This window comes from Nerophis lumbriciformis, linkage group LG15 (genome assembly GCF_033978685.3).
Source record: "Nerophis lumbriciformis linkage group LG15, RoL_Nlum_v2.1, whole genome shotgun sequence".
Classification (NCBI taxonomy): domain Eukaryota; kingdom Metazoa; phylum Chordata; class Actinopteri; order Syngnathiformes; family Syngnathidae; genus Nerophis; species Nerophis lumbriciformis.
Window position 1 is genome coordinate 29,868,359 of NC_084562.2, and position 14,445 is coordinate 29,882,803.

Sequence of the window (14,445 nt, forward strand, 5' to 3'; positions counted from 1 at the left end):
ATTTACCTGTATGACCCAATGCAAACAACCTAACCTAGTCATGGTGCAAATAAAAAATGGAACCGACACAAAATGTCAACAGACATGGTCACACATAAGACAACCTGCTCACTGAACTTTGTGAACATTCTAAAAAACGTCCGTGCACCATACAACTCACAATTACACCCGTTTCAAATCTATTACAAAGCATGATGGGAAAAATGCAAAAGACTCTCCACACTTACCCATGTTTGGCGCAGTTTAGCTGCTGGATAACACAACTTAAGGAGGTCGTCAGAGAAGTAAACAAGGTAGAAGTCGAACTTTTACATACTCTTAATATCCAATTTGATTAAATATTAGTTATATATCCATTGTATTATTATAATATTTACACATATATATCTATATGTATATATAGATATATATATATATGTGTGTGTGTGTGTGTATATATATATATATATATATATATATATATATATATATATGTATGTGTGGGGGAAAAAAATCACAAGACTATTTCATCTCTACAGGCCTGTTTCATGAGTGGGGGTTCCCTCAATCATCAGGAGATTTTATATATATATATATATATATATATATATATATATATACAGTAAGTGTCATACAGTACTGTATATCAACCACACATAACAAGGAACAATGGATCAACTTTCTATTTACTAACAAGCTAAAACAGCAACAACGACAAGCAGAACTGTCCTGTGTCAGCTGTTCTGCCAATAAGCGCACAAACACAGAAGTCTCTTTGGTGCCCTCACAAACGATCAGAAACCACAAAAATCCTTAACAATACAAATTTGAAAAGGTACACATTTTAGATGTTTGTACCTCTAAAATTAGCCCGAAAGTTAGTATGCTAGCAAAAGAGAGTCTAGTAACAAACTATGATTGTTGTATGAAGTGTTCTCTATGTTTTTGCCCCCCAATGGCAAGTGAATTTCCGCTTTATTGTTTGGATCATTTATATGAATATTATATGCATTTAAAGCCTGTACTAGCCCTTCACGCTTTCCACACAGATTTTTGAAAGAAAGAAAAATGTTAGCATGCATGTCATGAATGAGCCAAACATTTATAAAGAGGACTGATTTGATTGAATGGGCGGAATATTATTTATACTATCCATCCATCTTCTACCACTTGCCCCTTTCATGTAATAATTATAACAGTATTTGTTAACCAATAGGCCGGGGCCCCTTTTTCGGGCTGCGAGCGCCCCCTAGAGGGTCGCCAAAAAAATATGTGTATTTTAGCTATGGTCCATATAGGCCGCAGTGGTACTTAGTTGTAATACAATTGTCCACCACTTGTGGCAGTAATGACAATATCAAACAAACAGAAGAAGTCTGGAGCTAAAGTCATAGAGAAGTGCAAAAATTATGACTAAAGAGGTGGGGCTGTATTTTCATTTGCACTTTCATTTTATTGACAGTTTATGTCAGAAACATTCATTATAAATTGGTTCCTTTTAATAATTATATGTTAATACATTTTTTCGTCAGGTATTTATGATTCCTTTATTATTCTGTATATTTGGTAAGTATTTATTTTTCTAACCAGCAAGATGTAGGTCTAAGGTTTGTGTGTTAAATAAATAATAATCATTGTGATTGACACATGTTTTCATATCATTTGTCAAGGTTGTAAACTGTAAGTAGGTAAGATATCATTATTGAATATGATTAAAATGAAGAGTGATATTACTAACTCAATGTTAATATTTGAGTGGGCCCTAAGGTCAAAAGGGTTAAGAAGCCCTGAATTATAATAGCACATTATTGTTATTACTGTGTGAATGCTTTTCACTGACACTGAAAAGGGTTTCTCTACAAAAGATTGCAGTTCTTTGTTTTTATCCATTAAAACGACATGTTGTTTTGTATTGGCTAAATATTACAACCCTATTAAGAAACCTGTGTTTTTTTTCTTCACTTTGTTGCCGCTGCATAAGCTAAAGATACTGAGAATATTTCACTTACAAATTCATCAATCCAGTCCTTTGTTTACATTTCACTCCAATATTTAGTGTGCCCCCCCCACCCCTTGTCACTAATCACAGCAGTGCATCTTTCGATGCCTTTTCCCGTAAGTTCCACCCTCCATGTCATTCCACGCTCTCAGAAGCTCATTCCACTGAGTTTCCTTCCAGTCTACATTTGATCTGTCCAGATTCCTTCCATCCCGTCCCTCCTCATGTCTGTGGAACATTTATTATGCAAGATCAGTAAGGTTCAAGCTTCTGTTATGAAAAAAACAAGGTTTTTATTTCGAGATCGACTGATGTGTTTTTTTCAGGGCTGATACTGATACCGATTGTTAGTAGTCAGCAGGCCAATAAGGTGATATTCATTAGCAGTAAAAGTTATTTAAAGATGAATATTATATGTCAGTTAACATCTGAACAAGGCTTTAAGTTGTTTTTTAACAATATTTTTTAGGAAAGGTGGAACCAGTGGTGATGATGACATAATATTTGATGTTGTGTTTGATTTACCATCAAACACCTTTATTAGGTGTGTCTAAGAGGAACATCAACATGTTACTTCTAAATATAGAACATCTCCTGGGAAAATTGGTCAAAATATGACATTTCTCTACATCACAGTAACTCATCTACTCCATTGTAAGGCTGCAGCTAACGATTATTTTTCTATCGATTAATCTATAGATTATTTTTTTCGATTAATCAGTTAATCTATAGATTATTTTTTTCGATTAATCTATAGATTATTTTTCCTTTTACCGATTATTTTTTTTATTTAAAATGAAGATGAAAAAATAAATGTAGGCCAGTTTTTTCAAAAGGCATGGCTTTTATTTACAAAAAAAAAAGTATGGCCACTCAGTCAACATTGACAACAACATGACAAAATATTCTGTAACAATGTAAACATTTAACAAAATTAAAAGTAGCTTATTTGCTTTTAATGTGCAAATATAAAAGTAAACATCCAGTGCAAATCTTAATATTCTGCAATAGTATAAGCATTTCAAAAGTAAAAGTATTGCTTATTTTGCTTTAAAATGTGCAAAAATAAAGATAAACATCCAATTCAAAAAAGTGCAAAACGGAAATATTCTGTAACAACAGTGTAAACATTTCAACAAAAGTTAAAGTATTGCTTATTTGCTAAAATGTGCAAAAATAAAGATAAACATCCAATACAAAAAAGTGCAAAACGAAATATTCTGTAACAGTGTAAACATTTCAACAAAAGTAAAACTTTTGCTTATTTTGCTTAATAACACAACAATGATAGTATGATTAAAGTGAAAGTTAATTGTTCGTTTGTACATAGTATACGTAATTGTTAATGTTGTAAAAGGTATTTGCACAACTAATTAACGTTAGCGTTAAAGAGGAGCACGTCTTTGTAAACACTGAACAGGCACGCCAAACGCTCCTCTCAGAGCGAAACGGTGCTTTAGTTTATGAATTTACAACGCAGATACAAATGACACATTCATGTTTTTGTGTAATGATGACAACGTATACTCACGCGGACGATTGACTAGTTGATGGTGATGGCAAGAACGCTGCCGTTGTGCTGCTATGATAGGCCATTTCCGCTCGACACAGTGTGCATACAACAACATTATTAGCAGAGGTGGGTAGAGTAGCCAGAAATTGTACTCAAGTAAGAGTACTGTTACTTTAGAGATGTATTACTCAAGTAAAAGTAAGGAGTAGTCACCCAAATATTTACTTGAGTAAAAGTAAAAAGTATGTTGTGAAAAAACTACTCAAGTCCTGCGTAACATACACACACATATCATATATATATATACACACACACACACACACACACACACATATATATATATATATATATATATATATATATATATATATACATACATACATTGATATATACAGTATATAATTTATATTTATTTATTTTGCCGTTTTTGTTTACATGTTAAAGGTGTTTTAATGAATATACATGCATGTTTAACATATAGATTCCTTTCTTTCATGAAGACAAGAATATAAGTTGGTGTATTACCTGATTCTGATGACTTGCATTGATTGTAATCAGACAGTAGTGATGATAGCGTCCACGTTTTCAAATGGAGGAGAAAAAAAGTTCCTCCTTTCTGTCTAATACCACATGAAAGTGGTTGGTTTTTGGCATCTTATTTGTCCAGCTTCCATATTCGTTTTTATACACTTTACAAGAAATACATTGGCGGCAAACTCCGTAGCTTGCTAGCTTGTTTGCGCTGGCTTTCGGAGACTCTTGTTTTGAAAGCGCAGGCGCGATGGAGCGGCACTTTTATTGTGAAGACAGGAACTGTGCAGTCAGTCTTTAGGCTTTTGACGGGATGTACGGTTGAAATAAAAAAGGGTCTTTTTTCCTTCACACTTTTGATTGATTGATTGAAACTTTTATTAGTAGATTGCACAGTACAGTATATATTCCGTACAATTGACCACTAAATGGTAACACCCCAATAAGTTTTTCAACTTGTTTAAGTCAGGTCATGTGACCGCCTGGCTCTGTTTGATTGGTCCAACGTCACCAGTGACTGCATCTGATTGGTGGAACGGAGTGAACGTCACCAGTGACTGTATTTGTTGAAACGCAGGCACTATGAAGGTCTGTCTGACAGACCAAAACAAACAAAGCGTGCATTAACAGATGGATAAAAATTAGTAGCGAGTAGCGAGCTGAATGTAGATAAAAGTAGCGGAGTAAAAGTAGCGTTTCTTCTCTATAAATATACTCAAGTAAAAGTAAAAGTATGTTGCATTAAAACTACTCTTAGAAGTACAATTTATCCCAAAAGTTACTCAAGTAGATGTAACGGAGTAAATGTAGTGCGTTACTACCCACCTCTGATGAGTACCAGGAAAGAAGGACAAAAACTGGAATTCTCAGTTAAAAAGGGAGGTTCTGACCAGTACTTGTAAGCAGAGGAGATGTGCGGTTGGCAATCAGCACTAAAGGAGCGCTGGTTATTACTAACTTACTCTCTACTTTTATTCATAACTGGTATCATATGTGTATATGTAGTATCCACTGATATATGTATGTTGTAGTTTAAAAAATAAAATAAAATACAGATTAAAAGCTATACGTCAAAAGACCAGATATTGGCGCCGATAATCAGGCCAGGCGGTAATTGGTTAATTCCCAGTTTTATCAATCGATCAATCAACAAATAACCTTTATTTAACCAGGTAAAACTCATCGAGGACTACAGGAGCTCAAAGCTTTGCTCTAAAGAGGTGGATGAACAATATATGAACACACTATCTGACACATTATCACAGAGATTTATTGAGGTCATTCCATTGAAATGAGAGCAGTTTATGGTAAGTCTTCTAATATTTTTGCACACTACTGTATTTTTCGAACATGGTATTTATTGGACACAGCCTAGTCAGGCCTATTCAAATCATGTTTCAAGGCTTTGAAAGTCGATTTGGGCGCCTTCGCCCCGCCATGCATGATGTCAGAGGGTTACGTCTAATTTGTAAAAAAAAAAGAAGATTGACAGACAAACTGCAGAGAATAATCAATTATAACGATCGGAAATCATTTGACTTCTCTTCCACAGGAAGGTGCCTGGCTGTTGGTGTCATGTGACGAGCGACTTCCTGCCGTGTGTAGAAAAGAAAGTTCATCAGTTCATCAACCTGGAACCTGGGATGAAGGCTGCCCTGAGGTGCACACACACACACACACACACACACATGTCTTGCCTACTTTGTGTGGACCCACGTTTGGTTAGTAGGTTGTGAGGGCCCCCCTTTCCACTATAGCTAGAATGATGAAAACATATATCTAGCACTAGATGGGAGTAGAGAGTTGCAACCTCACTTCAGAATGCAAAACACACAAAGTAAAACAAATATTTGACTTCTGTAGTTGTGAGGACCAGGCAAATGTCCTCACAAGTCGAAAGGTCCACACAGAACGGGTGGTTTGTCAAGTGTACCTGTATGTCCACACAAGGATGGTGAGACAAGTGCGCACACACACACACACACAAAAATGTGTTTTGGTTTGCGTTGAATGAATTTGGCATCCCATAATATGCCGTTGAAGATAGCAGTTATTGCTGTGTGACAATCCTAGCGGTCCTCAGAACAATGAGCTCATTCACCGGACTCATGACGTCATTTCTGGCCTTCTTGTCGCTCCTTGCCTGGACTTGACACAAATATCCCAGCCCTGAGTCATCAGGCCCTTTCATACCCTGAAAGCCAACGCCGCGATAGCCCAGACAGGCACAATGTCCGCGATGACGCATCCAGACTCCTCAGACTTCTGCTGAAGTCTGCCTTCGCACGGTGAATGGTGTGCCATGTTTGTTTTGGTGCAGCCTTTCTCAGCAGTATGACTCACATCTGGAAACACCAGAACTATATCTCTTTTGTTCCACCTCAGTATTGCGTTTCTGCACAAAATGGAGTGCGAGCCCTTGACTCCGAGCTGAGGCCGGGTGAGGGCTAGAAGGGGAGCCGGGGGTCAAAGGGGGGCTCTCAATTGACAGCACTTGTCAAAACACGACTGAAACTACAAAGGCCACCATTGTGCAAACATACATGTTTTAGTCTACATTAGGCCTGGGACTATATTGCACAAGTCAATTTACCGGACGATAACAGAAAATGAAGTCCTACTATGGACTGGACTCTCACAATATTATGTTAGATCCACTATGGACTGGACTCTCACAATATTATGTTAGATCCACTATGGACTGGACTATCACACTATTATGTTAGATCCACTATGGACTGGACTCTCACACTATTATGTTAGATCCACTATGGACTGGACTCTCACACTATTATGTTAGATCCACTATGGACTGGACTCTCACACTATTATGTTAGATCCACTATGGACTGGACTCTCACTATTATGTTAGATCCACTATGGATTGGACTCTCACTATTATGTTAGATCCACTATGGACTGGACTCTCACTATTATGTTAGATCCACTATGGACTGGACTCTCACACTATTATGTTAGATCCACTATGGACTGGACTCTCACACTATTATGTTAGATCCACTATGGACTGGACTCTCACACTATTATGTTAGATCCACTATGGATTGGACTCTCACTATTATGTTAGATCCACTATGGACTGGACTCTCACTATTATGTTAGATCCACTATGGACTGGACTCTCACACTATTATGTTAGATCCACTATGGACTGGACTCTCACTATTATGTTAGATCCACTATGGACTGGACTCTCACTATTATGTTAGATCCACTATGGACTGGACTCTCACACTATTATGTTAGATCCACTATGGACTGGACTCTCACACTATTATGTTAGATCCACTATGGACTGGACTCTCACACTATTATGTTAGATCCACTATGGACTGGACTCTCACACTATTATGTTAGATCCACTATGGACTGGACTCTCACACTATTATGTTAGATCCACTATGGACTGGACTCTCACACTATTATGTTAGATCCACTATGGACTGGACTCTCACACTATTATGTTAGATCCACTATGGACTGGACTCTCACTATTATGTTAGATCCACTATGGACTGGACTCTCACTATTATGTTAGATCCACTATGGACTGGACTCTCACTATTATGTTAGATCCACTATGGACTGGACTCTCACACTATTATGTTAGATCCACTATGGACTGGACTCTCACACTATTATGTTAGATCCACTATGGACTGGACTCTCACACTATTATGTTAGATCCACTATGGACTGGACTCTCACTATTATGTTAGATCCACTATGGACTGGACTCTCACACTATTATGTTAGATCCACTATGGACTGGACTCTCACTATTATGTTAGATCCACTATGGACTGGACTCTCACACTATTATGTTAGATCCACTATGGACTGGACTCTCACTATTATGTTAGATCCACTATGGACTGGACTCTCACACTATTATGTTAGATCCACTATGGACTGGACTCTCACAATATTATGTTAGATCCACTATGGACTGGACTCTCACTATTATGTTAGATCCACTATGGACTGGACTCTCACTATTATGTTAGATCCACTATGGACTGGACTCTCACTATTATGTTAGATCCACTATGGATTGGACTCTCACACTATTATGTTAGATCCACTATGGACTGGACTCTCACAATATTATGTTAGATCCACTATGGACTGGACTCTCACACTATTATGTTAGATCCACTATGGACTGGACTCTCACACTATTATGTTAGATCCACTATGGACTGGACTCTCACACTATTATGTTAGATCCACTATGGACTGGACTCTCACACTATTATGTTAGATCCACTATGGACTGGACTCTCACTATTATGTTAGATCCACTATGGACTGGACTCTCACTATTATGTTAGATCCACTATGGACTGGACTCTCACACTATTATGTTAGATCCACTATGGACTGGACTCTCACACTATTATGTTAGATCCACTATGGACTGGACTCTCACTATTATGTTAGATCCACTATGGACTGGACTCTCACACTATTATGTTAGATCCACTATGGACTGGACTCTCACTATTATGTTAGATCCACTATGGACTGGACTCTCACACTATTATGTTAGATCCACTATGGACTGGACTCTCACTATTATGTTAGATCCACTATGGATTGGACTCTCATACTATTATGTTAGATCCACTATGGACTGGACTCTCACAATATTATGTTAGATCCACTATGGACTGGACTCTCACTATTATGTTAGATCCACTATGGACTGGACTCTCACTATTATGTTAGATCCACTATGGACTGGACTCTCACTATTATGTTAGATCCACTATGGACTGGACTCTCACAATATTATAATAGATCCACTCGACGTCCATTGCACCGGTCGCCCAGTGGGGGTCCCCACATCTGCGGTCCCCTCCAAGGTTTCTCATTGTCATCCCATTGGGTTGAGTTTTTTCTTGCTGTGGCTTGTGCAGCCCTTTGAGACACTCGTGATTTAGGGCTATATAAGTAAACACGCTGCAGGACTGCTTGTATCGCACTTGATATCACATGCAAGTGAACACTCTGCAGGAATGTTTGTATCGCACATGATACCGCACACAAGTAAACAGGCTGCGGGACTGCTTGTATCGCACATGATATCACACACAAATAAACATACTGCAGGACTTCTTGTATCGCACATGATATCACACATAAGTAAACATGCTGCAGGACTGCTTGTATCGCACATGATATCACACACACAAGTAAACATACTACAGGACTACTTGCATCACACATGATATCACACATAAGTAAACATGCTGCAGGGCTGCTTGTATCGCACATGATATCACACACAAGGAAATACGCTGTGGGACTGTTTGTATCGCACACAAGTAAGCACGCTGCAGGGCTGCTTGTATCGCACATGATATCATACACAAGTAAACATGCTGCACGACTGCTTGTATCGCACATGATATCACACATAAGTAAACACACTGCAGGACTGCTTGTATCGCACATGATATCACATAAAAGTAAACACGCTGCAGGACTGCTTGTATCGCACATGATATCACACACAAGTAAACATGCTGCAGGACTGCACGTATCGCACATGATATCACACATAAGTAAACACGCTGCAGGACTGCTTGTATCGCACATAAGTAAACACGCTGCAGGACTGCTTGTATCGCACATGATATCACACATAAGTAAACACGCTGCAGGACTGCTTGTATCGCACATAAGTAAACACGCTGCAGGACTGCTTGTATCGCACATGATATAGCACACAATTAAACACGCTGCAGGGCTGCTTGTATCGCACATGATATCGCACACAAGTAAACACGCTGCAGGACTGCTTGTATCGCACATTATATCACACACAAGTAAACAGCCTGCGGGACTGCTTGTGTCGCACATGATATCACACACACACACAAGTAAACATGCTGCAGGGCTGCTTGTATCGCACATGATATCGCACACAAGTAAACACGCTGCCTGACTGCTTGTATCGCACATTATATCACACACAAGTAAACAGCCTGCGGGACTGCTTGTGTCGCACATGATATCACACACACACACAAGTAAACACGCTGCAGGGCTGCTTGTATCGCACATTATATCACAGACAAGTAAACAGGCTGCAGGACTACTTGTATCACACATGATATCACACATAAGTAAACATGCTGCAGGACTACTTGCATCACACATGATATCACACATAAGTAAACATGCTGCAGGACTGCTTGTATCGCACATGAAATCACACACAAGTAAACATGCTGCGGGACTGTTTGTATCGAACATAAGTAAACACGCTGAAGGACTGCTTGTATCGCACATGATATGACACACAAGTAAACACGCTGCAGGACTGCTTGTATCGCACATGATATCACACACAAGTAAACAGCCTGCGGGACTGCTTGTGTCGCACATGATATCACACACTAGTAAACACGCTGCAGGGCTGCTTGTATCACACATTATATCACACACAAGTAAACAGGCTGCAGGACTACTTGTATCACACATGATATCACACATAAGTAAACATGCTGCAGGACTGCTTGTATCGCACATAAAATCACACACAAGTAAACACTCTGCAGGACTGCTTGTATCCCACATGATATCACACACAAGTAAACACTCTGCAGGACTGCTTGTATCCCACATGATATCACACACAAGTAAACACGCTGCAGGACTGCTTGTATCCCACATGATATCACACACAAGTAAACACGCTGCAGGGCTGCTTGTATCGCAAATGATATCACACACAAGTAAACACGCTGCAGGGCTGCTTGTATCACACATGATATCACACACAAGTAAACACGCTGCAGGACTGCTTGTATCACACATGATATCACACACAAGTAAACACGCTGTAGGACTGCTTGTATCGCACATGATATCACACATTTTCCATGTGAACACATACACACTTTTTCTCTGACATTGGACCAGAACTCTCCTACTGAGTATTGTGTAGACCAGCGGTCTCCAACCACCCGGCACCGGTCCGCGGACCGATTGGTACCAAGCCGCACAAGAAATTAAAAAAAATAAAAAATGAAATACAATTATTATTTTTTATTTTTATTTTTATTAAATCAAGATAAAAAACACAATATATACATTAATGATCAATACAGTGTGCAGGGATACAGTCTGTAAGCACACATGATTGTATTTCTTTATGACAAAATAAATAAATACCATAACCCCCTTTGAGACACTCGTGATTTAGGGCTATATAAGTAAACACGCTGCATGTATCGCACATGATATGACATGCAAGTGAACACTCTGCAAGTGAACACTGGTGTAGACTCCAGCCAGCGTGTGAAAGTGTGAAGCAGATGAATGAGTGTATTTTGGTGTCAGGGCTGGAAGCGTCACGGCCGCTCCTGCTACACCTTCACCAGCCAGCAGCAGACGTACGAGGAGGCACGCGGAGGCTACTACTGCAACGCTCCCCTGCTCACCGTGGAGAACAGGTGGTTTGTGAGGGACTACACACGTGTGTCTTCATTCCAAAGACCTTGGTCAACATTTCCCGGGTCCAACAGGTTCCAGCAGGCGTTCATCGACAGTTTGCTGAGTGCTGGCGGGGCCAACAGCAGCATGCACTACTGGATGGGCCTGAGGGACGTGGACCATCAGTACTCGTGGCTTCATCACAACGGATCCACCCTGCCGCTCACCTTCACTAACTGGAACAAACATCAGCCAGGTAGACGTTACATCACTCTGTCCAACTCAAGGCTCGGGGGCCAGATGTGGCCCGCCACATCATTTCACGTGGCCCGCGAAAGTCAATAAAGTACTTAATCTTTTCTTACTAAATACAATTGTCCTTTCCATTTGGATTTAAATGGAGACCGGGCTTTCTGCTCCGCCGCTCCCAGTCTGTGGAACGCTCTCCCTGACCACCTGAGGGCACTACAGCCTGTGGATGCTTTTAAAAAAGGCTTAACACTTCTTTTTTTTTCCTTTTTTTTTAAAGCCTTTTTTTAAATATATGCATACTAGTTTTAGCTATTTGGCTGTTCTAGTTTTTAATTTTATTTATTTTTTATTATCTTTTTATAAAAATAAAAATAAAGTGTAATACACTAGCACTTTGAAGTGGGAGGGGCCTATCCCCAGGTGCATGTCTTTGGAGGTGGGAGGGGCCTATCCCCAGGTGCATGTTTTTGGAGGTGGGAGGGGCCTATCCCCAGGTGCATGTCTTTGGAGGTGGGAGGGGCCTATCCCAAGGTGCATGTTTTTGGAGGTGGGAGGGGCCTATCCCCAGGTGTATGTCTTTGGAGGTGGGAGTGGCCTATCCCCAGGTGCATGTCTTTGGAGGTGGGAGGGGCCTATCCCCAGGTGCATGTTATTGGAGGTGGGAGGGGCCTATCCGCAGGTGAATGTTTTTGGAGGTGGGAGGGGCCTATCCCCAAGTGCATGTTTTTGGAGGTGGGAGGGGCCTATCCCCAGGTGCATGTCTTTGGAGGTGGGAGGGGCCTATCGCAAGGTGTATGTCTTTGGAGGTGGGAGTGGCCTATCCCCAGGTGCATGTCTTTGGAGGTGTGAGGGGCCTATCCCAAGGTGTATGTCTTTGGAGGTGGGAGTGGCCTATCCCCAGGTGCATGTCTTTGGAGGTGTGAGGGGCCTATCCCCAGGTGCATGTCTTTGGAGGTGTGAGGGGCCTATCCCAAGGTGTATGTCTTTGGAGGTGGGAGGGGCCTATCCGCAGGTGCATGTCTTTGGAGGTGGGAGGGGCCTATCCCCAGGTGCATGTCTTTGGAGGTGGGAGGGGCCTATCCCAAGGTGCATGTTTTTGGAGGTGGGAGGGGCCTATCCGAAGGTGCATGTTTTTGGAGGTGGGAGGGGCCTATCCCCAGGTGCATGTTATTGGAGGTGGGAGGGGCCTATCCGCAGGTGAATGTTTTTGGAGGTGGGAGGGGCCTATCCGCAGGTGAATGTTTTTGAAGGTGGGAGGGGCCTATCCCAAGGTGTATGTCTTTGGAGGTGTGAGGGGCCTATCCCCAGGTGCATGTCTTTGGAGGTGGGAGGGGCCTATCCCCAAGTGCATGTTTTGGAGGTGGGAGGGGCCTATTCCCAAGTGCATGTTTTTGGAGGTGGGAGGGGCCTATTCCCAAGTGCATGTTTTGGAGGTGGGAGGGGCCTATTCCCAAGTGCATGTTTTGGAGGTGGGAGGGGCCTATTCCCAAGTGCATGTTTTTGGAGGTGGGAGGGGCCTATTCCCAGGTGCATGTCTTTGGAGGTGGGAGGGGCCTATCCCCAAGTGCATGTTTTGGAGGTGGGAGGGGCCTATTCCCAAGTGCATGTTTTGGAGGTGGGAGGAAGCCGGAGAACCCTGAGGGAACCCACGCAGTCACAGGGAGAACATGCAAACCCCACACAGAAAGATCCCGAGCCCGGGACTACTCAGGACCTTCGTATTGTGAGGCACATGCACTAACCTCTGGTCCACCGTGCTGCCCAAGTACTTCATCTTTTCTTACTAAATACAATTGTCCTTTCCATTTTGATTTAAAACTACATGCTCTGCATGCAATATCTTCTAAACTTACATTTTTAAAATTTCATGTAACAATTAATTTATTATCATACATTCCAAACATTCTTTTTGGTTAGATAAAAACTGCTTGATTCGCGATTTCTTGACATTTTATTATTGAAATTGTACACTGTACAAATGACAATCAATTTTACGCAAAAAAAAAATGTTGTCTCAAGTTTCAGGAAGTATGGGGTGGTTCATTTTAAAAGAGTTCTCAAATTTAAGCCCGATTGAAAGGTCAATAATTGATGAGCCTTTTGTCTGCTTATGCGTATTGCCGCACCGTGTTGGCAGTGGCTTCATGTCAATATTTGCCTGATGCACGAATGCAGCTGAGATAGGCTTCAGTACCCCCGGGATCCCAAAAAGGGACAAGCGGTAGAAAATGGATGGAAGGATGGATGTTTTTTTTCCCCAAGATTATTATTTTTATTGTATTTTATACATAATTAGTGTGGGTTAAGAACATTGGACGTGTGTTTAATTGTATTTACTGGACTGTATACGTCAAAAATCCAATAAACCAATGTTTAAAAAACAAACCAAAAACTGTTAGCTCAGTCGCCAGAATTTTACAGTAAAAAAAAATAACTGTGGCACCATTTTTTCCCATTTAAGGTAATGCACCGTAAAAAAAAAAATAGTGGTACTGCTTTTCCATTTACAGTAATATATGACAGTTTTTTTAACTGGAAAAGCTGTAAACACAAGTAAACACACTGCCAGACTGTTTGTATCGCAAATGATATCACACACAAGTAAACACGCTGCAGGACTGCTTGTATCACACATGATATCACACACAAGTAAACATGCTGCGGGACTGTTTGTATCGCACACAAGTAAACACACTGCCGGACT

At 40.7% G+C, this 14,445-nt stretch overlaps 1 protein-coding gene across 3 annotated transcripts in view; it reads left to right on the plus strand.

Moving 5' to 3' along the window:
- pla2r1 (phospholipase A2 receptor 1) overlaps nucleotides 1-14,445 on the plus strand; it is a 79,993-nt gene that overhangs the window by 17,720 nt on the left and 47,828 nt on the right. For all 3 annotated transcript variants that reach the window (XM_061974603.2, XM_061974604.2, XM_061974605.2), the window contains exons 9-11: nucleotides 5,575-5,682; nucleotides 11,397-11,509; nucleotides 11,582-11,745. In XM_061974603.2, coding sequence (XP_061830587.1) covers nucleotides 5,575-5,682; nucleotides 11,397-11,509; nucleotides 11,582-11,745 — 385 coding nt within the window. The remainder of the gene's footprint in view (nucleotides 1-5,574; nucleotides 5,683-11,396; nucleotides 11,510-11,581; nucleotides 11,746-14,445) is intronic.